At 41.3% G+C, this 24,375-nt stretch overlaps 1 protein-coding gene across 5 annotated transcripts in view; it reads left to right on the top strand.

The window, feature by feature from the left end:
* LOC118419632 (relaxin receptor 1-like) overlaps window positions 1-24,375 on the top strand; it is a 47,883-nt gene that overhangs the window by 13,966 nt on the left and 9,542 nt on the right. For 2 of the 5 annotated variants that reach the window (XM_035826112.1, XM_035826108.1), the window contains exons 3-10: window positions 1,648-1,779; window positions 10,424-10,504; window positions 11,025-11,110; window positions 21,820-21,966; window positions 22,369-22,482; window positions 22,730-22,841; window positions 23,050-23,121; window positions 23,553-23,624. In XM_035826112.1, coding sequence (XP_035682005.1) covers window positions 11,038-11,110; window positions 21,820-21,966; window positions 22,369-22,482; window positions 22,730-22,841; window positions 23,050-23,121; window positions 23,553-23,624 — 590 coding nt within the window. In that variant the 5' untranslated portion in view covers window positions 1,648-1,779; window positions 10,424-10,504; window positions 11,025-11,037. The remainder of the gene's footprint in view (window positions 1-1,647; window positions 1,780-10,423; window positions 10,505-11,024; window positions 11,111-21,819; window positions 21,967-22,368; window positions 22,483-22,729; window positions 22,842-23,049; window positions 23,122-23,552; window positions 23,625-24,375) is intronic. The other 3 variants (XM_035826110.1, XM_035826111.1, XM_035826109.1) reach the window with 3 other exon arrangements.

The raw sequence follows: 24,375 nt of genomic DNA, 5'->3' as shown, positions 1-24,375 counted from the left end.
CGTTCTTTGCTTTCATAAGGTATTTTCTTGTCCATAGTTTTGGTGAAATGACGCCATCCCATTTTGGTCAGGTATCGTCTGTCGTTATACGAAACAAAATTACGCAAAATTTGACTGGAAAGTGGCGTCGTTTTGTTGTCTCATATTAGATTTCTTTTCATTACTCTCTACTGTACTGCGATGTCAACGGCGATCCTGATTCTGCTCGGTTTCTTTCAAAGTCTTAAGTGAAGTTGATGGCTTGGCCTAGGCGTAGGCGAAAGTGCCGCGGGGCGAAGGAGGCAAACCTCCTACGTGAATTTCTTTTAAGTGTCTAAAAGTGTTCTCGCAAGCTGGCCGGCTAAACATTTCAGCAGTAATGAAATGGTGCCTGATGGAAAGTCGTGCGAAATCTGTCAGATTACAGTCCGTCTGTTGATGAGACGAACGCTTTCTCAGTAATACCTGCGTCGTGTTCATGTGTGAACGCTATAACATTCACAGCGGTTCTTCCTTAAGTTGCATTATGTCCCGTTCTTTACATTCAGATGGATAAACGCATAAAGCACGGTGTCCCTCGGGCGTGTATTAGGAACATCGACGTGTAATCAAATTCAATTTTCGCTGTGTTGAAGGTACACAGATCACCGGGAATCCTGCACAATGGGCGCGCAATAGATTAACCACTAGTACTGCTGCCATACGCCGTGCGTGTCCAAGGCAGATAATCACAGCAAATTGCGTAACTTTTACCATTCAAGATAAGAACACTTTCACATCTTCCTAGAATGAATATCAAAAGAATTCTTGAATTTGTGAAATAAAAAAGAGATTAAAAAGAAACATACCGTCACAGTCAAGGATAACTATTTTATATGAAGAACTTTATTGCGCAACGATCGTACACGGTACAATGTATGGCAAACAAAGAAGAAACAAACTTACCATCCTAATTACTAAAACAAGTATCAAACATAGAACATATGCAGATTATGAATATAGAATGAAATTGGCATCCTAATTTATAGAACAATAAGGGCTAGCCTAAATCATTGATATTGTATTACAATCGAGTGGGGCTAATTATGAGTTTCGGCATTTTCTCGTATGACAAAGCAGTCTTTATATATTTACCTATTTTAGCATTGTGGGAGTTGTTACATCTGAATATATAATCAAATCTGTCTGTAGCATTGAATCTCTTAAAATCTGTTGTATTTGATTCGAGGAATGTGAATAACTCATTACGTGAAACATTGTACCTACTGCACATCATGGCAAAGTGAAATTCATCTTTAATTTGCTTTGGACAGAATCTATATGTCGTTGTTGAAAAGCGTGGGTGTTCCGTTTAATGTAGCACAGAAGCCTGAACATGCATGAGGTTTAAAGGATCAAAGTTACCATAGGGTAATGCATTCATGGCGCAAAAGGACGCTTATGCTGTATATCTTCTGGACACTCTAAACATCTAATTGTCTCTGACCGTGTACCTGCATATTTACAAGATGTGATCATTTGTTTCAATATAAGTCCATTCTCTGACTCCACTTAGTAGAGCAGACCAGTCAAATATTAGTTATTGTCTATGAATCAGCACTGCCACCGGTTGTATCACTCAGCATGCCAAACCAGACGCCCCCCTCATAGGACGGCATATTCAATTAGATATTCCAGACTTGAGGTCGAAGCTATGAAGGCTGAGCTGGAGTATTCGGGCGGGAGAATGAAGACATAGGCGGGCCCGTCTCCACTGTAGGGACTGGCTTCACGTGCAGCAGACAGGTGGCGCCTGGAAAGGTAAGACATTCCACATTTCTCAGCTGTTGCGGCAGAACTTGACCGCCTGCTGCTCAGTCGGTCTCGTTTTCCGATAAATCCCCCGGCACGCCTGCAGTCATTTCTCATTGCTGAAGAGCTCGCGACGTCTGAAGAACCGTTTCTTCATTAGCGTTTTTTCTCTCATCCCAATGATGATGTTTAGAGTGTGCCTCCGTGTATACTATCTTCGACACATTCGAGCCATAAACACTGGATTGATTGGTCTGCACGAGCTGGTATGGATCTTTTGTAAATTTACGACACCGTTAAACCATTACTGACAATGTACACATGTTGCATCGATTTCATCCTACTGATCTTGACAATCTTTGCATATAGATTGCCGTTTTTCTTTCTGTATTTTAAAAACGAGTTTCACCCATTTTGTTAAGTTCTACTGTAATCTCATCATTTTCACCCTGTAGTGTCTAAGACGCTACGTCCAAAATTACCAGACTCCAAGCCAAGCTGCCAATTAACGTGCTGCGCCCACCATTGTGCCATATCCCTTGACAACGTCTAATTATCGTCTGAGAAATAATTACAGCAGACGCACAGCATCCAGGCCACATCTATAATCATATAACTAGCCATTAATTGTTACACCATCTACATTAACCATACGGTATACGTAGCCAACAAGGCTGCAAGAACGGCTCGATGGTAAAACTAGATCGAAAGGGAATTCAGATGTCGACAAAATTTGACGAAGAACATCATTAAATTTGAAGATATCGCAAACATTTATGAGAGACTTTCCTGTTTCAAAATCACACTGTAAAGTTTACATAAAGGATCGTGGGATATTATCGATTCTTGTCGAGAATTCATTTTCAGCAACGATTGAGGGTGTGTCACTGTAGTGATGCCCACATTGAACATCGTGATGTACATACAGTGGTGAGTCTACCTAGCTTGTCATGACTTAACGAATGCAGAGTTACATACTGTGTAAATCTGGGCTGATCTGTACATAACTGTGGACCAATAGAATGACTGTAAACGACAGAAGTATCGATGTCAAATAGATGAGCTGCTCCTAGGCGGCTTATATGTCATTATTCTCCTTCTTGCCATACAACATTCTTTAAGGGTTTGGTATGCCCATATGTATTTTTTCGTACGTCGGCCTCTCTAATGCTTCACCATTTTGCAGACAAACTGGATTTGGAATGGGTGAAGTGTTACAATAAACAAGGTGGAGATATTCACCGGCGCATTCCCGCGCGAGCTGCATTGTTAACACGAACTCTCCCGAACCTGTTGAATCCTCTCGACCTTTATATGTTTTTGTGAGACGCACATACATATATGCGAGGCGCAATTTGCCGAGTGGCTATATATAGCTATGGCCTATGCTAGCGGACAAGATCAAGAGGATATGGGTTCGATTCCTGCCTAGAAGCTGTGTCCTTGCCATGGGAAAGGCATATAGCACGACTTTCCTCACTCCATACGGGCGTAATAGTGTGATCGTGAGCCTGGCTTCGATATTCGGCCTCAAAAAGGCTATGTGGCTACCTTTATCTACCTGCCTCTACATATGTACTTATAGTCGAAAAGCAACAGGCCTACAAATTATAGAACTTTTTGTTTTGTTTTTAATGTCAAAATTTTAATTCTACCCTTCGAAGACAGTGTACATGTACGTACAACGATCGAGTGATCAGGCTTTTCCCTGCGAGCTGGCAGGTCACAACTACAACTTTGAGGCGTCCTTTTCGCGTCCTCATCCTTTTCGTGTTCCCATACATTAGATACAGATATGGCTTTGTAACACCATATTCAGAACGCGCATTGGTTTCTATCCTATTCTGGCTGAAAAATATGCGAGATAAACGAAGAAAATATTAACCATGGTCTTCATGGTCTGAATCAGTAGATGACACCCATCGTCTGTCCAGCTAAAGGTACCATAAAGCTAACATAAACATAGTCATACCCGGAACATCATTGTGTATTGTGCCTGGAAGAGATATCAGAGTAGGTACGCAGTGCTCACAGGAAATCTTCAAAAGCGAATAGATAACGTTACTTCAGTCATCAGATGTAAAACCTACCTACCGAGCTCGACATGCCAAGGTGATCTACACTGTAAAGGACACCTACATCTCTGTCTAGTCGTTTTAGAACAAACTTGTTTAAAATGGATTCTGTCTGATCATGTTGGAAAATGTTCGTTAAATGTTTACCGTTTCTGTAAACTAGACACTGCAATTCAACAAACAGCTAAACAATTGGACTCATCAGAATTTCGACTGGCTTTGTCAGTTTTCTTCGGCTGTCTGACCCAATCGCTGTGGACACCTGACCTCATTCACCTATGACTTGGGTCAAACGTTGTCGGAAGTCGGTATCGCCACCCATCGAGACTGAGAGACTGTCGGTGCGGTACCGGTGTAAAAGGCCTCATTTGCTTCTCTGTATGACGTATTTTACAAACTCAGAGGAACTTTCATGCGGACACTGCGTTGTTCAGCGCTCAACTTGCTTATCGTCTTCATCACGTTTTGTACATTAGTCTCGGCAGACTCCCGGCAGACACAGCCTACAGCGCTGGTGCCGGGGCGCGAGGGGTCAATTGCGGGCAGCGTCACCGACTGTGAAGATCTAATACTAGATGTCGGCCCCTCTCTTGACCTCAGGTAAATTTGTCACCACCCGATGTTGCAGATATGCTGTTTTATCAGATTTTGGGTGGGTGAATGTACCCTGGCAGAGTCGCATCGTAAACAAAAAAAACTGTACAATAGACTTCCCCCGATCACTAGAACTATCCAGAATAGAAGACTGGTCATGTAGCACGCCTTCATGAGATGGCCGCCAAAGTTCTCCTCTGGGAACCTAACGCGAAGAGAAAAAGGGGACAACCAAACCTGACACTTAAGAAAGTATTGGAGGAGGAGGTCGGTATAAAGGACTACAACATGCTAGCCGCCATGCTAGATAGAGATGCATGGTCGGACATCGTTAATGGCACCTCATATGAGGATGAACTGAACTATGTACTACATTGGTACCGGATTGCCTGACATCGAAACTATGCTTGTAAGTGAGTAGCTGATATACTGCTTCAAACCTGGATCAGGAAGTAGGGCATTCCGTTTTAAACACATACCTAATAGACTATCTTAGACTTAGACGATTATCTATGTTAGAATGGTATACGCGCCACAGTCTAAGTGGTATCCTAGATTTGTGTAAGATTTGGCACATCTCATGATATGCGGTGACTTGATATGTAAATTACGAAACATGCATGTTTTACCAATAATCATGTTCTATCCATGCAAGTTAACCATCAAGAATCATATTGCCAGATCTTTAGATTCCGTTTACAAAGTAAATAACGATCGGTTGCCCCAGGACTTCACACTGTTGAATCACGACAATTAGAAGATGATCACAGCGTAATATTCCTGAGACCGGAGCATCATTGATGCAGAACTTCAAAACAATGTTTTAAAGATGGATGACCGCCATTGGCGGTGTATTGTCAGCTTGCTACAGCCATGTCAAAGGAGGGTAAACATTCACTAGAGAGTTGATATGGCGCGCATAGCATCAGTGGCAAAGGTAATCTATAATGTCGACAGAAAGAAATGGTGGTTTGCTCTTCTGCGTACGCAAGATTGCCGCCACTTGACACCGCGTACCGCGTACGGAGAGTAATTCACTCGCATGTCGTCTCAACTGTGCCAATGTCGGAAACGGTCGCTGTTTGACTGAGGGAAAATTGTTGTTAGGAGACGTATTCAGCACTTTTGAATCCACCCCTCTATTAGTGCCTTAGGTTCTGTACAGTGGGGATCACGTCTGCCAGAACGTGTTCGGACTTAAACTTTACCCTTTCTCTGAAGGCGCCGGAAATTCACGCAGCGGCTTCTTGGAGAGCACAGCCAATACTTATCTGACGTTTACCGCTTGAAGTAAAGTGGTCCCGAACACAAGGATAGGTATCCAGGAACGCCTAGTAGACTTGCTATCAGTAAAAAATACGCACAGTGTAACACTGCAACAATTGTGAGAAATGTATTTTGTGTTCGTTGGGAGAAAGAGCAGATTTAAGTCATGACATGAATATCAATGTTAAAGACAAGATGAAACACTCTCTTTGAACTAACTTAACGATCCGCGTTCCTACCTATCCAAACCACCATATCATTTCCAGCTGAGCGCTTGTATGTCGGATTTCTGTTTTTATTGGACGTATCAGACTGTGATATTCACTGTTTCTGGCAAGTGATTTTATATGTAGACACGTGACTCAAGAATAGAACGCACCAGGCAGTTTGTGACATCCACATAAACATAACTAATCTGTGAAGACCGGTGTAGCTTAGGATATTCAGTGACGGATTTTTCACCCAAAGGTACATGTATATCAGTAAATACATTCAAAACGCTGCCTCCGATAACGTTATGAGGGGATTAAGTGCCATAATTGCTGTAAAGGAGTTCCTTTTGAAATCGCATCAACGGGTAATGTGAAGGTTTTATCGCGTCCCGTAGAGCGGAATGCCGCCTGTAAACCTTGGTAGATGGTTTCCAGTGCTTATTCTAGTCACGACAAAGCTATGCCTGCAGCAATAATGAAGATAAGGAGACTAAAGCAAGTCTGTCAAACATTTCTAAGTGCTCTCGAAGCGCAGGAAAACTTTCCTTTTTGAAGAGTGAAATTAGAAATTCTACATGCGTCTATAGAGTCACGCATAAACGAGGTGTTTTCTTATCTAGATTCACACAGTCACCGAGATAGAGACTTATTCAAACCATCTGTAGCCTCTGTAGCTAGAGATACAGAGGATTAAGTGGCTTCGTAAAATGACTTATTCACGCATAGTTTGAATAGTGTGGGTCCTAAAATGATGCCCCGCGGAACCCTGGATGTAACGGGACACCGCCCATTAGGACTTCTCTCTGCAAAGGAATCATTACATGGAAGCATGTGAATAAAAATGTTTGATTACGTCAATGATAATAGATAAAGGGAAAATCAGCCGACAATTAGATACACATACTTTGCATCCTGTTTGTAAACTGAAGAAACATCGACATTTTCCAGATATTTTTGAGCCTTGACCAGAGAAATGTCGGACGCGATGCAAATACGTCGGCACCATTATTTAAAACTATTGGTTAGCATTCTGTACAGTCTTGCTTGCGTTAAGCTACTTTAAGCATCTTAAACAGAACATTCTACATATCACGTGAGCTGTCATTACGTATACCCTGCAAAAAAACCAGTGGCTGTGGGAACAACAAATGCATCAAGCCATGCGGCAGCTGATGTGGTTTTGGACTAGTCTAGAAGTGTGAATGATCGAAAGTCCCGATAATGTTTGTTTTTTCAATCTTTACAGTGTTACCATTTTGCCCAGTTACCATGTTGCCCAGAGCTGTATATAATTGATACTTGACAGTTGTGATTAACAGCTGATGTTTGTAAAAACAAAGAAATATCACAAAAAGTTGGCAAATTTGCATTGGCCCAAACTTACAAAAATGTTTTAGTTCTGTGGCCACTGGGTTTGCCATAACCCCAAGAATAAACCATTGTTTGCATTGTAAATGAATTTTATGCTACCTGCCACTGAATTAGACGCTAACTCATATATAGCTTGGCTATAACGTTTTTTTTTGCATATTCCCAGGTAGCATGTAATTAACCTAGCACATCCAAATGTAAATCTCTCAATGATTGACAACGGATCAAAACAACTTTGCGAAAATGTAGTTTTGACGTCTCTGGGCATGTTAACTCTTTTCCTTCTGAAGAGGATAATGAACACATAAAATTTTAGTGAGTTTAGCGATCCTTTTGTTAAATTTCTTCAATCACTTATCTGATGCCATTTTGCTTCCTAAATATTTGAAGCTTGTTGTTTGCTCAAGAGTATAATTCGTGCCGATACCTCCTGTACTCCGTCTTCTCATAGCTTAGGCCTACGTCACATTACCCAGGGTTTCCGCGCGGTGTCTAACCGATGTAGGCCCCGGCCGGGCTCTGAAGCCGGGTAGACATTGGCTCACATAGTCACAAATCATTTTTTCTTCACGCGTCCCGTTAGAGGTCCCGGGGGGCTCCGGTGGGCATTCCGGAGGATTTTGTGCAATAGTCGTATGCTTTAACCCTTTATCGCTCGATGTTCGGCAGGCAACCGTGAGCTGCCCTGGGGATGTCCACGGGTACCCCCTAGGGGTCTGGCAGTGGGTCGGCCGATTCACCCCTAGTAGATAACAGTATGGTCCCTGTCGTACGCTCCGCGAACCACTACCATCATGTTTTTTTTGTTTTTATTTGGGGGGGGGGTATATAAGCATTGGTTGGCTCGTCTTCGTTGACTTTTGCAAATGCGCCACGTAGTACTAGTACTAGTAGAAGCGGGTCTACGATACGCTGATGAGCAAGCTATAAATGCGAGAACATTCTTGCGACTTTTAGTCCTTTAGTCCTTATGGGTGTGGGACCTTCCGTTGAGAAGAGTAGAAAGTGAGTTTTTTACTGATGATATTTCCCTAATAATTTCCCCACCGGGAGCCCGGTTCATTTTAAGTCCGACTTAAAACCAACCGGGGCCCCGCCCGAGGCCAAAAATAACCCGGCAGCCGCTGGGAGACCAGCAGGACCCCGACCGGAAGAGCCCCAAAACAGTCCGTAAATTACCCGCCAGGGTCCCTATGTGGAAATGTGACCATGGCCCAAATTGTCCTGTTTGATGACCAAGGGACCCGTCAGCGGCCCTGGCGGTGTTCCGGGATGACACAACGGATGCAATAGTTTGTAATGCAAGAAGGTTGGGCCTGTACCGTCGAGTACCGTCGGGGTACCGGGCGGGCACAGGGCAGGTACTGTAGGGGACCCTGTCGGTGTGTTCACGATTGGTTGACGGCTTTGATTCGGCGTATTTTCCTGCCCGGGGCCCGGTTGTTTTTAAGTCCGACTTAGAATCAACCGGGGCCCCGCCCGAGCCCCAAAATATCCCGGCAGCCGCGGGGGGTCTCACGGGGTCCCGCCCGAAAGTGCAACAATTCAGCCACTAACCTACCCGGCCGGGCCCCTTTGTGCAAATGTGACGTTAGCATTAGAAGGGATTCCCTAAGGATGTATTACAGGTCAGGAAAGAAACTACAGGTAAAGTGATGTAGCAGACAGTGGATTCTAATGGAAAAGATGAATACCAGAGGCGGAAAACACTGAATGATAATGATGAATCTACCATGGCACAATACCTTGAACTGAGGTTGGTTAATCCACAAAAGCCACTCTGCACCTGGCCTATAGGGGCAACATGTGATTGTAAGGGACGTTGAAACAATGGCATGGTGTGTTCTTCCAAAGGACTCAATTTTGCAAAACATTCAATTTTCAGGTACACTTCATGCATTAACATCGTGACCGCAATGTGCACGTACACTTGAAGATGGGGCCAGACTGCATGCGTCGCACGATCGTAAACTGATGGTATTCTCAACATAGTTGAGTATGTGTTGTGCAAAAATCCAGCCGTATTTGAATCTGTCACATTCTTATTAGAAATGCTACGACATCAAAATCGTAAGACAACCTACGCCGAGTGCACTTGTGACCGCGCCGATGATAAAGAACACCAACAAAGGCGAGAGATGATTAATGTGTTTGACTTCATGTTTTTGCAGCAGACTCATGAAATATCATAGTGAGGAACAACTCTCTATATGGCAAGATCAAAGTTCGACCAGCCTCTTTTCTTTGGAAGGTTAAAGTGAAACTCGCTGCTTGCATTCATGCCGCAATTCTCTCCCGCAGTTTTCCTTCCCTACAGGCAGACATTCGTTATAAACCAAATGTTAACTCTTTGTTTTTTTCGTTCTTTGATCGGATACCGTTTGTTTCATCTTCAGAGGAGTTTATTCAATTTCTTTGATTCATTCCATGAACGCTAGTACTGAAGTCCATGGTATCGTCTTCTGCTGTCAATTGTGCACTTTAGACTACATTGTGCAGAATCTAGCTTAAAGCAAACGTTCGATTACAAGCAAAGACCGTCTATATGACAATTCTAAAATAATAAAAATTATTATACAAAGTAGTAAAAGAAGGCTGCAATTGTGATAATCTTGCAAACATGCGTGTTGAGACACATCTAAGCTGTTTTCTTGTAATTTCTGTCTTGACATATCGACAGGACACCCCGATGAAATGAGCATTTATGTTAAGATACATCAAGAGATACCACCGCAAAGATGAAGAACCCAAATAATAGCCCATGCGTATCCCTCCCTCCATCCCTTCATCCTAACGGTATTACAATATGTAATGCATGTACAATCTTATTATTGATATATATTCGATAGATGACCTGTAACTTGAGCCCATGACTATACAATAAATTTCTTCCATGTATTCATCAGTCCTAGATAACATGTTTACAGTCTCCTAATCATTTCCTTGAGTAAGTAATTATATCGTGCACCACGCGGCGCATGTCCCCCCGACGTGTGTGTGTCCATGGTGATGAATGTTTAGCTGCGGTAACATAACCACCGACTGACGTGTTGCAACACCAGGAGATAAACCCCTGGTGCTGCGTTAGCTCCCAGTGATGAACCTACTGAGATATACATCCGGTTTCTTTGGCAGGACAGACGATAAGGAGTGACAACTCTGACAGGACAACGGAAATGTAACGAGCAAGGGGACCTGTTGGAGCCACACAAGCTGGTAGGTACTGTCAAATCCATCAGCCACCTGTCAGCAAGGCGTCCGCAACTGGTAGTCAATATCCAGTTTGTATCTCTTCAGCTGCGGCGGATTTGCGGATCTCATGGTCTGTATTCGTTGGTAGATAGACCTGTTGCAACCTTGTGATAAATCAGCCTGTTTTATAGCAAATATGTTAGAGTTAGAGAATCCTGTTGCATTCTGTACGCAATGAGTTCCACGTCCGTACTAGAAAATATAACAGGTAATTATGACCATCTCTTGACCTAAGCTATAGCTGTGAACAGTTCTACGAAGAGCTGGAATATTTCGGACATGAGGGTGACCTATATATGAGGCACATTACTCCGATGTTGGCGCATTGACCATTATTTTGTAATTAAAACATGTTAATCACATTCATGTCAACACATCATTGGATGCATTTTTCCAATTGTTGCTGCTGCATCAGTAGTGGACAAACCACCATCGACACGAATACGACAGTACTTGACCCGTTGGTTCGTTGTTGTTTTCTTAGACCAGACGAGGCAATGGCACAGCTTGTACGGGTCCTCCTTCTGACAACAGCATTGGGCATTATCGCGTCAGGCGGCAGTGCATACGGTGAGCATTTTTATGCTTTCTTTGTCTACGAACATGGAAACTGTTATGGTCATTAAGATTTCTTTTCTAACGCACTTTGTCTTAAATTGTTATTTGAGTCCAGCTGCGACATTTTCTCCTCATTCTATTTAGATATTTTTCTTTAAATCAATGATTTTTAATTGCATATTCATGGGGTACTAGTTTATACATATACATTCTCAACTGGAATGAAATACCCTTTAGAGCACTCAAGATGCGAACTATAAAGTTAATCCATTCCTATGGTAGCTGTGTGTATGTTGTACAAAATGCAGCTTCCTTAATAACGAAATACCTGTCTTAGGGGGTTCCACACTTGTGCACATAAGTTCGTACGGACATTTTGGACTTGGATGAAGTTTGCGGTCGAAGGAATCTTTGATTAAAGTAAAAAATTTATACACGCACAAGCATGACCCGCACAAATTAATAAACTTTATTGAATGAATGAATTAACTTTATTGTACGGCAAGTGTACACGGTACATGGTATGGCAACAACTATTATACAAAATACAAGATAAAGGTCTAGAGTAAACCTTAATATGCCAGTCGGTGCCGTGGTTGAAATTTATGTACATGTACGATTAATGTACCCACGTCGCACTATAGCTAGTGGGTGTTGTACCGAGCCTGTTTTGCTATTCATTTCAAATTCCTCTCTCCACGCCGATCATGGGGATTAATATCCTGTTACCACAAGCAAGCATGTCAAGACTAGTATAACAAAAACAGTTCTTGTGCATATCCATATTCTATAGTTCAGAACAGGATTAATGTTTCTCTGGGCCGATGTGCGGGGGCGAGGGTTGTTTACATAGATATCTTTCTCTATGTCTACCGGGGGCTTTGGCTGTGTTGAGAAGATATCATACAGGCTGGCTAAGTTTTCACTGAGAATATCAAATGTACTATGACACGTCTCGCCAGTTTTGCAAACAAATGATCTCTCCAACCTTTGGTACCATCTGGCCGCGTCGTGCTTTAGATGCGATGAAGACGTTTTCAGGCATTCTTCACTCGTTGGAGGTGGGCTAAAGGCCAGAGAGGCTCACGGTGCAATCTGCCTCGGCAAATGGGTTTACAGCGCATCGCATCTTAAGGGGATGAGTTTTTAATTGGGGTGACTTGATCTTTTTCTGCAGAGAGAACACGGCACCACGAGGAGGTGTGTCAGAACATCCGAAAAGATCGTCACTATTGGTGCACAGTATGTTAAGCTGACGTGGAATGAATAAAGAGAATTATGTGTATACTGGCGGCATACAAACGTGTCTTCGAGGTTAGAATTAGATTTATGCGGCGCCGACAACTATCAACAGACGTTCTTATGAGATATTAACGTTAAATTTTACTGCAAGTGATTCCGCCTGGTTTCCCGTTTCATCGTTTTCCATAAGGTCCTCTTATATAAACTTTAACTGTGTTCCAGATTTACAGTATTGTATATTGGGGAGTTGGTTGATAGCTGAAGATTAGGTGATATAAACGTTGATACGGTCCCGAGGACAAGGAAAAGCATGAGCCATTATGGAAACTGTGACTTGCATGACAAAGTACCCTGGGTCAGGATATAAGCATGACTCTAAGCTGCCTTTGCTGTTGCCCCCTTTTAATGGACGTTTGGTTCGGAGTAAGGAGCCCGTTAGGGCATGGGCAAAACAGCCTGGGTACGTCTAAGTGCATCGATATCACTATGACATTGCGTCACCACAGATTGGTCACCACATCAACGGTTAGCTTCGATTTGTACAGCTTAACTTTCTGTCAGTCGATCGGCGATATGTGTTCGTCATTTCAGAAGAAATCCATGTTTGTAGATTTCTTTTTCTTGCCATATGCATCGTTATCGCTATATATATTCTCTGTTGTGTATGTGGACAGATGAAGAGGGACATAACCAACCTTTCATCAGAACTAAATTCGTCAGGAATCAAATTCACAAGGTTTCAAGGAAGCACAGCGGAAAATGATATCAAAAAGAGTTCAACGACCCCATACCATCACCACGTAATGATATTAGTAGCTATGGAAATCACCTGATTTGCGTAAAATATGATATACCTGCTCACAAATCTGAATGTCCAGATTAACATGATTTATGTCAGATGCTGTTTATCTGTCTAAACCTACATGTGTTACTAGTAGCAATATTCCATAATTTGACAATTATGAAAATTGTGTCATAATTTGTATTATTCATAATCATATGTGTATCTTTCAAATTCACATTTGTAATGAACATTAGAATAAATTTCCTGTCATTTCAAGCAGTTGGAATATGAATTTGTCTCGCGAATCATGAAAACAAAGATCTAATTTGCATAATTAACAAACTATTACGTAGGTCTTCGTCAAAGTTATGCACAGGTCAAAACTGATGAATTTATTCATTCATCCTTTCTTGACTTGTTTCAAAGGCTGTAACTGAACGAAATGCTCCTACAGTAGAGTCAATTCCAAGTCACCGAGATGGTTTTGAAATAATATTTGTAATAAGGTTGAACTATTTTGAGTAAAAGAACATTTCTGTCACTTAAGTTCGAAATTGTTCCAACATTTCAAAATGAAAGTTTAAACATGTTTGAACCTTTTTATATTTGTTGGAACATTTGGGAAAGTAATGATATAATTATCTCTTTATTTAGAACAATTTTCAAACATCTATGTGTTTTTGTTACTGTTCCAACATGTTCCAACATTTTGTGTCATTTTTTCCCTCCATAAAAACTTTTATTGACCCCATAAACAAAGCTGCTAAGCTTGGTCCTTTGTTTGGCTCTTGTATTTTTAGATGTTCTTTAGTATACAATGGTGAGTCTTTTGTGAGAAGGTGGCAGACAGACATAATTTCCTGCACTTGGCAGGGATGTGTGAATTGCCCTCTTCCCAGCCCACTGACCCAGTTTCATCATATTGTTTCCATGTTCGAACATGTGATCACAAATGATGCATCTATGTTGGAACAGTTTAGAAACTAACAGAAATAATGTATTTGATGTTAGAAATGTTTCTAACATGTTTGAATACTATAGAAATATTTAGAACGTCACATAGATGTTATGAATAGTTCTAAACAGTTACTTATCACAGTTAGATTGTTACAAAGATTTCCAAAATGTTGGAACAAAAGGCAAGAAACACCCTCTCGGTAATATGGAATCGACTCTAGATCCTGGAGTTCGAAAGAAAGCTCATAGATGGTTCAAACGTTTGTCACTTCTGCCCGAGCACAAGCGCTATTCACCACCCAGCGTTACCATAGCTTGTCAAGAACACGGGGTAGAAAACCGAAAGTTCTTCTGTATTACCAAGGAAAGACACACCAGGGGCAGTTCCGAATATCTTCCTACGATATCTTAATAGATTTTTAGAAATCATCCCATCCAGCTGAACACCAAAACCCTACCCTGCACTAATTCTCGCTTTATAGGTTTCAATCACCGTAATTCAGTCTGTGGGAGTCCAACTAGCAGGGCGAGAGGCGTTGGCCAGACCTTGGCCATGCAATTAAGTAACGATCGTCTGTACAACGTACTCCGTAAAACATATGAACCCAGTACTAGTACAATTGGTATGCATTCCGTAAAACACTGCGTGTCTAAGAGCTGAAACGTTGATCACTTAGTGTGGAAGAACTTGTAACCGTCTTAGCATACAGATTTAACGCAGACGACTGACAATATGCATTCGTTCTGGATTCAGACTTTTCTAAGTCAGATTGCAGTAAAAAAATGAGTCTGTGAATTGTACAATGTAATGAAATATATAGCAGCAAATTTAAGAGGGCCTATAGGGGGGGGGGGGGGTTCCTGACAGCATCTAGCGGCACATTCGAATGAAGATCGTGAATGATTAAGTCAGATTGCCTTGTGAAAGGCTTTGGGAATGAGTTCATTATTTTGTGCCATTGCATTCATACGGAGTGTGAAGCAAAACTAGTCCGAGGACACCAGTTGCTCTGCTGTACTTTATGGTCAATTTGGCGTTTGGTCGACCACATGATGCGACGAATTTCCAAAAACGCTTAACGATAAATTCTGGATCACAAATAGTACGTGGAATTCAAGCGACTGTTTACGCTTGACGAATTGTTTGCGACAACGCTTACCATTGATAAGAACGGGCCGGCTGTGATTAATTAACGGTGAATGATGAAAATATCTTTCTACTCGAAATAAACATGCTATTAACGATTAATATCTTGTCTATTTTCACACTCATGCATAGTAGGAGCTAAACAAAGTTCAACTTCCTGCATCTTTTACCATACATTGTGACATACAGAGCCTCATTAAAGCAGTTGTTCGGGCGGAAAATGCTTGTTTCTGCTTTGAGGTGTAAAAATGTTTTATCTTGTCCATAGAAAGTCACAAAGGAAAGTCAGGATGTCTGGTATCTGTTGATGGTGCTGATAGATTATGACACATGTACACATAGTATACCCTGGAGTTCTCTTCTAAGCATCGCCTGCTGTGATGGATCAATGCAGGACGTACCAAACGTGCACATGTCTACACGAGACCTCCTTTGATGTACCGTTTGGTACGATAGAAGTTGGTCGACGAACGTTCAGCACCGGAGATATCTGATGGGATCCCTGCCGTCAGTGAACCGTTGAAAATGTCTGTAATGGTGTTCAAAGGAAGATACAAGGCTTTCTCGTCCTCCGCTGCGGCTCAGTTGAGTTTACGGTTCATTTCTTTCTATCATCAAAGTACCGATAGGACTTAAGCATCTCTGAACAAAAAATGCCTTATGAATATGGTTCAACACATTCACGTACGCTCACGTACGTACCAAATTGTACAATAATAAGTACCTAGCTTTGAGAAGAATATGGATGTTTGGCATTCTAACACAGATCGATGTTGCTCGTTAGCCTTATTGCGCCCAGTTGAATCGGTTAGGACTCTGTCAGGTGGAGAGTGGGTTAGAAAGAAGTTGCGGAAGTTATTTGCTGGTTGAGCAACGAATGATCAATGGTTGGACATGCTTGGCACTAAAAGATAGGCGCTTTGGTAATTGGTGTTGGTGAGGGGGCCAAGTGTAACGAGGCTTTATGTTTAGGTCATGTTTTGAGTAGCCTTTGGAGTGCTTAAATGTATTCATCTGTTTGCCTCTCGGCGTAGTTGCATTTTTACACGTGAAAATACTACACGGAAGCAATGAGATGGATGAAGCCCCTATCACACTTAAACGGGACCTTTCCCCGTCCTTACCAATGTTGGCGGCAGTAGGTTGGGAGCAGTTCTTGGATGCTTTCGTACCTACTCTAAATCAGTCCAACTTCTAGCCGCACATTGTCAAATCCTTTATGACTGATTCCGAACTAAATTGCCAACTTACCTAGCGATGCATAAAGGGGTCCATTTCGTTTTTAATCAGTAGAATCCATACTTCCATTCTTCCATGTCTTCCATCTACGACAGATCAAACTGCATGGGGTCAAATAAGTTTCAATACGGCTTCTTCTGTGTTTTTGGTTGTATGCCTGTCGTGTGTGCACGTATTGGTATATTGAAGTCACGTCGGTTCGATAGGAGTTAAGAAGGATTGACCCTAGTGTCTTTGAGTGATTCACGGAAACGGTCGGGTTTGTGACAGGATGTAGGTTCAGATTGGTGAAGGTATGAGATCTAAGAGCTCTTAGACTACTCTATAAAGCCGAAATACACGATGGGTGCACACTTTCCCTGAACATGCTATCAGAATTGGCAACTTGTCAGCAACAACATAATTGATTGTCATTTATCAGAAACGTTTGGGTCTTTTTCTCCATAAACCTGATCAAATAGCATTTCTAACGTAAGTCCATAGGCACAACCCATTACGTTTTGCGATAAACACTTGGGTTTTTGCCTCTGGTCTGATATTGAAGGTTAAGGTTGGTCCATTATGCAATTTGTTCACAGAACCGTTGGCAATAAATGCGGCTTATGGATGGACGGTGTCGAGTAAGAGAGATATCTCAGATGAGCAATCTCATAAAAGGTTGGGAGGGTTAGCGTAAGACGAAGGGATGGTGTCGTGTAGGTGAAACGAAATTACAGTATTGCCTTTAAGATGCAAAACCAGAAAGTTAGGAATCCTACTTAGACGTGACATATTCTAATAAAATTTTAGGCAGAAATGGAGGTATAATCATTATAGTTGTTGTTGTTGTTGATTAATAGTGTAAGCAGCAGTCTCCTTCCAATTCAGGTTGAAATTCGCACACACGGCCATTCTGTATTATCAAATTAGGAATTTGTCTCGCTTAAGCAAATAATACACATGATGGGAATCTTCAAAACAAACAAACAAAAAATAATAGCAAGATAGTCCATGCATACCCGACAGTCACACGTAACAGGTCTCATATGTAACTGTTCGTAACTATTACCTGTTGATAAATGTCTTTAGGATTACCTTCTTCAAAGGATCCTGTGATGCCACGGTGCTCATTCGGTCATCCAGGCACGTATATCTGTTTCTAACTCGATTGTGATTCTTGTTTCAAGTTCTGAAATATTTCAGCTGGAAAACTAACGTGGCAAACTTCAATGCACTGCTGCAAATTGTGATTCTGAACCAACCCCTTCATCTGTGAAGATGATATAGGCCTTCTACGGGAACGTTATCTTCAACACTCAGGCGAAACATTCTCCATTTTGTAAGGCAATAGTCATATTCTACCTTAAACAAGCAATTTGTTATGACATCAATTTTCATCCCTCAAAAATCAATTCACAAACCAGACGACAAGCATTGTACAGATGGGGCTGCTGTCAATCGTTCCTCCCATACTAATGAAAAAAATATTGCTCTTGATACTTATTCTGCCCTTGAAACGACTTTCACATCACAGGAGGGCAACGAAATTCTATTACATGGGAATAGGAAGTAATATCTTAATATTCTTGTTGTACGTAACGTCGAGGTTGAATGAACCTCTTTGATAGTGTCACATATTCAATGAAGTAATGTATTACACGATTTGTCCACTTGTAATTTCTGTTATGTTATGTTTTTTCCTCAAAGAAGGTCAATAACTTCGACCAGACGGCTGTCACCATGGTAGAGTAGCAATGGCAATGTTCGATTACATTATGCAGAAAGTGGCAGGATAGGGCTGGTCACCATACATATGAATGTGCTTGAGTAAGAATAAACAGACCAGTAGTTGTTTTAGACCAGGCCATGTGAAGGTAAGTTACCCTTTGAATTAGGAAATGTACCAGAATTTATGGAATAAAAGCAGGCCAGGAGGATATTGCCCACTTGCTAGAATATTGCGATGTATGTAGACGTCACCTATTGCAGCAGGTGCTCGTCTGCGTCGAGCTGAGTGATAGTAACAAAAGGTTTCCACTTCTAATAGGTGCTTACATGTGTGTATGTATGGCAACAGTCAGTCCAATGTCTGCACTGACTGCCGTCAAAACGGCTCTACTTACAAATCTTTGCATTTCTGTTCTGTTCACACATCCCACAGACACATAGATGATGGTTAACAAAGTTTCGACAGGTGAGATAAGTTCAGAATGTGAGTTCAACATCATTGTAGATTAGGATTGAACAAGATAACGGTGCAAATCGACCATAATCTCTGCATAACTCAGCATAAAGATGGTAAATTCAAATAAAGTACCCCGGATCATCAAAAAGTTTGTTTCATGAAGAGCTGTCTAACTGTAAGATGTAAATTTTCTCACTGGAAACAGGAAAGCTCCGTGTTACGATGTTTTATGACTAGTATGTAATCCTGATAGCTTAGAAGGCCATGAATAGAGACGGTACATTTGGATGTGATATATCTCCTTGTTTAGATCTACCCATAAAGTGTCATAAAGGTTTACTGACCATTAAACCGCTGCTTTGCAACTTTCACAATTAGAAAATACTGCCCTCCGATTTTATTGGTTCCAGGCCATAATCCATACTCCAGATGGAAAGATGGTCCTTACCACTATTCTCTTCCATTATCTTGTAAAAACAGCGACTGTAATGCTAGTGTTACAGGTGCACATAACATGCCATTAACTCCCGTATTTGTATGCTGCTGAACACATCAAACCATTGTATGTTTTATAGCACGAGTGACTTTTTCTAATATGTGTTGCCATAGGGTGGGTCCAACATATCTCTAACGTGCCCACAAAGAATGTCAATTTCCCGTTTTATCATAGTTCGTACATAGCCCATTATGAGGTTAGTTTAACTGGCGTCTGTTTGAGACCGATGGAAAATTGCTAAAGCTCCGGTTCCACATTCAGGACCTTCTACGACATTGTCCCCGCCCGATAACCGACCCAGGTTGGCAGCAAATCTGTCTAGAGATCTGGAGTGACTCATCGGTATGTTGCGAACAGGTTTGAAGGAAGTCAGTAGTGGTTGGAGCGTGGTTGGGAGTCAAATAATAACGAACAGGCCACTGCTGACTTAGAATGCACATGTCATCGAAATATCCTTTAGCCGAAGACTAAGTCTTCCAGCGTTATAAAAAAATTAAAAAAAGATCACTGGGGTTGAGGAAACCTACATAATAACAAGGGACACACGGGAAATAAAACTTGAGAGCCAAAGGTGGATAGTTTGAAAAAGTCCAAAAACGGCACTCCAGACGACTGAGCAGTTTAAAAACGAGCGATGGTTACTCGGCCTATCATAGACCCAAATATAACCGCTGTAGACTTCCAGTGGAAAACCTTGGAGACATACGGAGACAATTCTAACAAGATCCAAGCAAATGGATATTCTTAAAGGTCGTTTTTTCATACCATGCTACACAACCTTTGATGTGCTCTGCGCGGCTGGTGATATTATGAGACGATTGTGCGATTGAGGGCAAAGATCAAATGACATTGCCGGGTTCAGTTGAAGGACGAACGTAAAGAGAATACAGATTTGACCAGGGCGAGACAGACGCAGACATATAGAGCAGATTAGTAATGCACCTTTTGCTTTGTAATTTTCTTAGTAAACAAAGAATGCATATCTCATATGTCCGAGATCACTTTTTATTATATGTTCTTATATTTATAGTTGATTACATCCCTCATTAATCATACTAATTACGTTTAAATCTATTCCAATCTATATCACCTTTAGAATTCTAATGATCGAAAGTATGTGAATTATAAAATGTCGTCTTTGACTAATTAAGGCTAAATTTTATTTTCCATGATTTGCATCATTGTGTTCAGTTCACCTCTGATTTAGATACTAACACACGCTATCACGACGATTCATCCGTTCTTCCTTGAGTTATAATCCTTCTGAAGTTCAAGGTTTTCGGGAAATAAACACCATTTTACCACTAACTTTCTCCCATAGTTAAGCAATGCAACAGGCCAGACGATAGCAGGGGATGAAGACAGGAAATGGCACAACCTTTTAACATCGTCTGGGATCTTCGACCGGTCGATCTGTGTGTGTCCGACTGTGTCGTGTAACGTCCTATCATCATGTAATAAGATGTGCCTAGCATTTGTAATCATTGCATTGCGGCAACACATATAGAAAGAAAAACAGACAGACAGACACACACACCGAAAACAATACCTCCGTTCACGGAGATAGCAATTCCACATGAAACGCCAAAGCGTACACATAATCGTGATCAAATAGTCGTGGTACGCTTGTCCAGAATTCAGACATGAAGCATTTGTAGCAGGTGGATTTAAATGTAATCTTGAATAAATCGTTGACTGGGCACTAGCGAGAACGACAGTAGCCATGCAAACCAACTGCTTGAGATTGTGGCATAGCCAACTCCAGATCCAGACACCAGGCCTAGGATTCTACAAAAAGTTTCCAACCCTTGCTGTAGGGACTCTCAGTGTAGCATCTGTATGTCATTCCTATTCTACAAGCGTCTCGGTTATTAATGGCTGATTGGTTTTATATCCTACGAGACATTTACCACTTAAAATGTAATTAATTGTTATTACCCTAACGCAATGACGTCCGTATTCATTGTCTGTGAAACTGCACAATCATCATCGTTATCGGCATTCTATTCCCCACTATTGTAATTTTCTGTGCTACTAGCTTTTGTTTATTCTATCCATCCATTGTGTTTGTGAAAAGAATTTTATCACAAGTAGTTCCAGTAATATCAGTTTCCAGACATTGGGGCGGGAACCGCAAGTTGGCTTGACGGACGACTAATTTGTTGCACTCAATAGAAATTACAGTGGATGTGTGGAGGCAGAGACATGTGTGACAGAGGTTGAGTAGTTGATGAACTATCAGAATGATGATAAAAGTGTTTGAGACATTGCTCATAAAGTTGTGGGTTTATTGAGTGGGTCCATCGTCTACTGATGGTAGAAATGCATATCCTTTCAAACTGAAGTCAAGACACGTTGCGATGAATGTAGCACAGTCAGGAACAAGTGGGATTAAACAATAGCGGCAAATGCCGGATAAGTAAAGCTTGCAAAAAAGCAAACATTACCATGCTTACCTGAAGTTACCGCTATTGGTAAACCCCACTTTTCGTGCATTGATAAAATAGATCTCTGCAAACTCTTTTGAACCTCTATCAATACAAACAAAGGTCGATGATCATGATGATCATGAGGAGAGTATGAATCATTCATTTTGATGGGAACTAAGACATTGGGAGAGACACCAATGCGAATTGAGTAGGCATTCATACTGAAAAGTACGTTTGCACTAGTTGCTCCCTCTTTATTTCAGACCCTGCAGCAGTGCTGCATTGCAGAGAGCCGTCCCTGTGTCCTGTGGGGGAGTTCCACTGTGGCAACATGACCAAATGCGTGCCGCAGGAGCTGCAGTGTGACGGCCATGATGATTGCGGAAACAATGAAGACGAAATGTTTTGTGGTAAATACTTTTCACCAGATTCCAAACTAGCTCTAATTTTTTGCTAAAAGGTAGCAGAAATACACAATTCTTTTACATATTGAACCGAATAATGATTTGAACGTCATGATATGTCGTGTCCGTATTTAATTTGAGACAGATAATAGGTATTGCGGATGGATCTCATTTCCATACACAACAACGACTGAATATCAAACATTTGAAAAGCTACAGTAAGCTTAAGCAAACTTAGTGCGTTTGCCACCATGTTCTTGTTATACTTCTACATATATTCGAAAACAAGTGTTTTCTACATAAAATGATTATCAAAGTACTTTAACAGTTAGGGCGAATTACTGTTGCTTAACTTTAGCTTATGTTTGCTATGTCTACAATCAAAGGCTTATTGCTTACATTTCCCAGGGGACAACACCATCGCCGAAGAATTTGACTTGAAATGGGGCGAATTTGACGAAGACGACATTTCACATCTAGAGTATGCCGGAGTAGACGCTCGATTTGAGCTACCTCTCTGTGGTAGGTTCGCTGTGGTATATTGTAATGAAGAAGCAATATAAATGTCATAGGGGCTGCACAAGTCTTCCGTAGTCCGCTGTAGGCCATCTCACAGTTTCGAGTGCGCATGCACAGTCGAGATGCACTGGTAATGTGGTCTCAACTGTTAAGTCGGTCAATAAAGTACATTTTTTCTGGTTAAATTTGCTTGGCCTGTGCAAATCTCTGGCAGGTTGTTGTGTGACTATAAGAAGTGGTTTTGTTTCAGAGCTGGCAACAGTTCCCCTGTCCTGCTCGTGTGCCCAAAATACGTCCTTGCGGTGCGAAGCACAGAACATCACTCAAGTACCACAGGATATCCCTGTACAAGTCACCCGACTGTGAGATTGCTCGTCCTTTTTAGATATAACGTTCTGTAAGAACAATTTACAAGACGTGTATTTTAGAATGTACTTCATTTGCAAAAATTACATTCACATGGTGTGTTTTTGTGTGTGTGTTCGCACGCGCGTGTGTGTGAACAGCTGTGATAAATTCTATTCAATTCAAATAATGCAATCATTCTACCCTATTCCTGACATAACACAGGTTCCTACAAGTCAACAACCTGGGGGTGTTAAGAGGCCAGCCCTTCGAGAATCTCACCGATCTCCAAACCCTGTAAGTGGGTTTTCGGTCATTCTATCTTAATGTCCAATCATTCTGGCCTATCCGTTTCTATGATCAACCAAAAAACCATGACTGAGTGGCCAACGCTGTCGGGGTGACCAATGATATGGCGACCAACATCAAATACGAACTCCTGATTGGTTGACCCATTCTTGCTATCTGGTACCCGTGTTTCTCCCCTGATAAGGTCATCATCAGGTAGCTGGAGTCATGTTTTCTACCAGTATAATAAGATTAACAGTCAGCTAACAGTCAGGTGCAACAAGGCGTGTAATTATACTTACAAACCTTACCTTAATTGTTTTATGTCGTTGTTTTTTTATTACATCAATCTCTTTGATATCAGGATTGTGTAATTAAATGCGCCTTGAATATGACTCAAGAAACACAGTTTATCTCTCTTACATGGATTGTTTTTTTAGAAACCTTAAATGGAATAAGATCACCTACATAGAGGTATTCGTGTTCGCGGGTCTCCAAAACCTTCAGAAACTGTAAGTTGACTTTTCTTGTACTCGCCATTATCTGTTCCTATGAACATATGGGATTTGAGTATGATACATATATATATATATATATATATATATAGTCATTTGTTTGTTTGTTTGTTTGTTTGTTAGAGCCTTTGTTTATTCATGAAAGCTCAAATCGGCCCGTAGGCTGCTTTTTATTGAGGTCATGAGGGAAGAGGCAAGCTTAAGGGTCATACAAAGTACATTGTATATACACATCATGAATTGATATATTATTTTCATCTAATATTTTCACTTCGTACTCGCATTCACACACTATCCATGCCACCGCATGTAACATTTTCTCCACATTCTTCTCATCCCCGACTTGTTGGCAACTTACTTGTTTCATAGACATATACATTATACGCGCACGTCTATATTGATAACGAGTGGGGACGAAGAAACCACCATGAATTCATCAATACATGTATTTGATTAAATTAGACGGTCCAAATTGTACGGGGATAATTTATATTGGAATTGTAACCAATTTCTCGTTTACTCTTGATATCATGTTAATGACTTTTTAATGCCACTATATGTAATCACTCTGTTGTCAACCTCAGAGGGGTGCTAATAGGTTTCTCACAGAAGTCAATATTGGTTTCCAGCTTCACACGTGCATTTGCTTAAATAGGAGATCAATCATGATAGAATATCTCTAGTTAGAACCTTTCTCAGTATCCAAGTTGTTCTAGATCTGGACCAGATACACTGAAGAAGGTGCTGG

Source organism: Branchiostoma floridae, chromosome 7 (genome assembly GCF_000003815.2).
Source record: "Branchiostoma floridae strain S238N-H82 chromosome 7, Bfl_VNyyK, whole genome shotgun sequence".
Taxonomy (NCBI): domain Eukaryota; kingdom Metazoa; phylum Chordata; class Leptocardii; order Amphioxiformes; family Branchiostomatidae; genus Branchiostoma; species Branchiostoma floridae.
The sequence above is the reverse complement of the archived record's forward strand: the minus strand, read 5'-3'. Positions and strand labels throughout refer to the sequence as shown.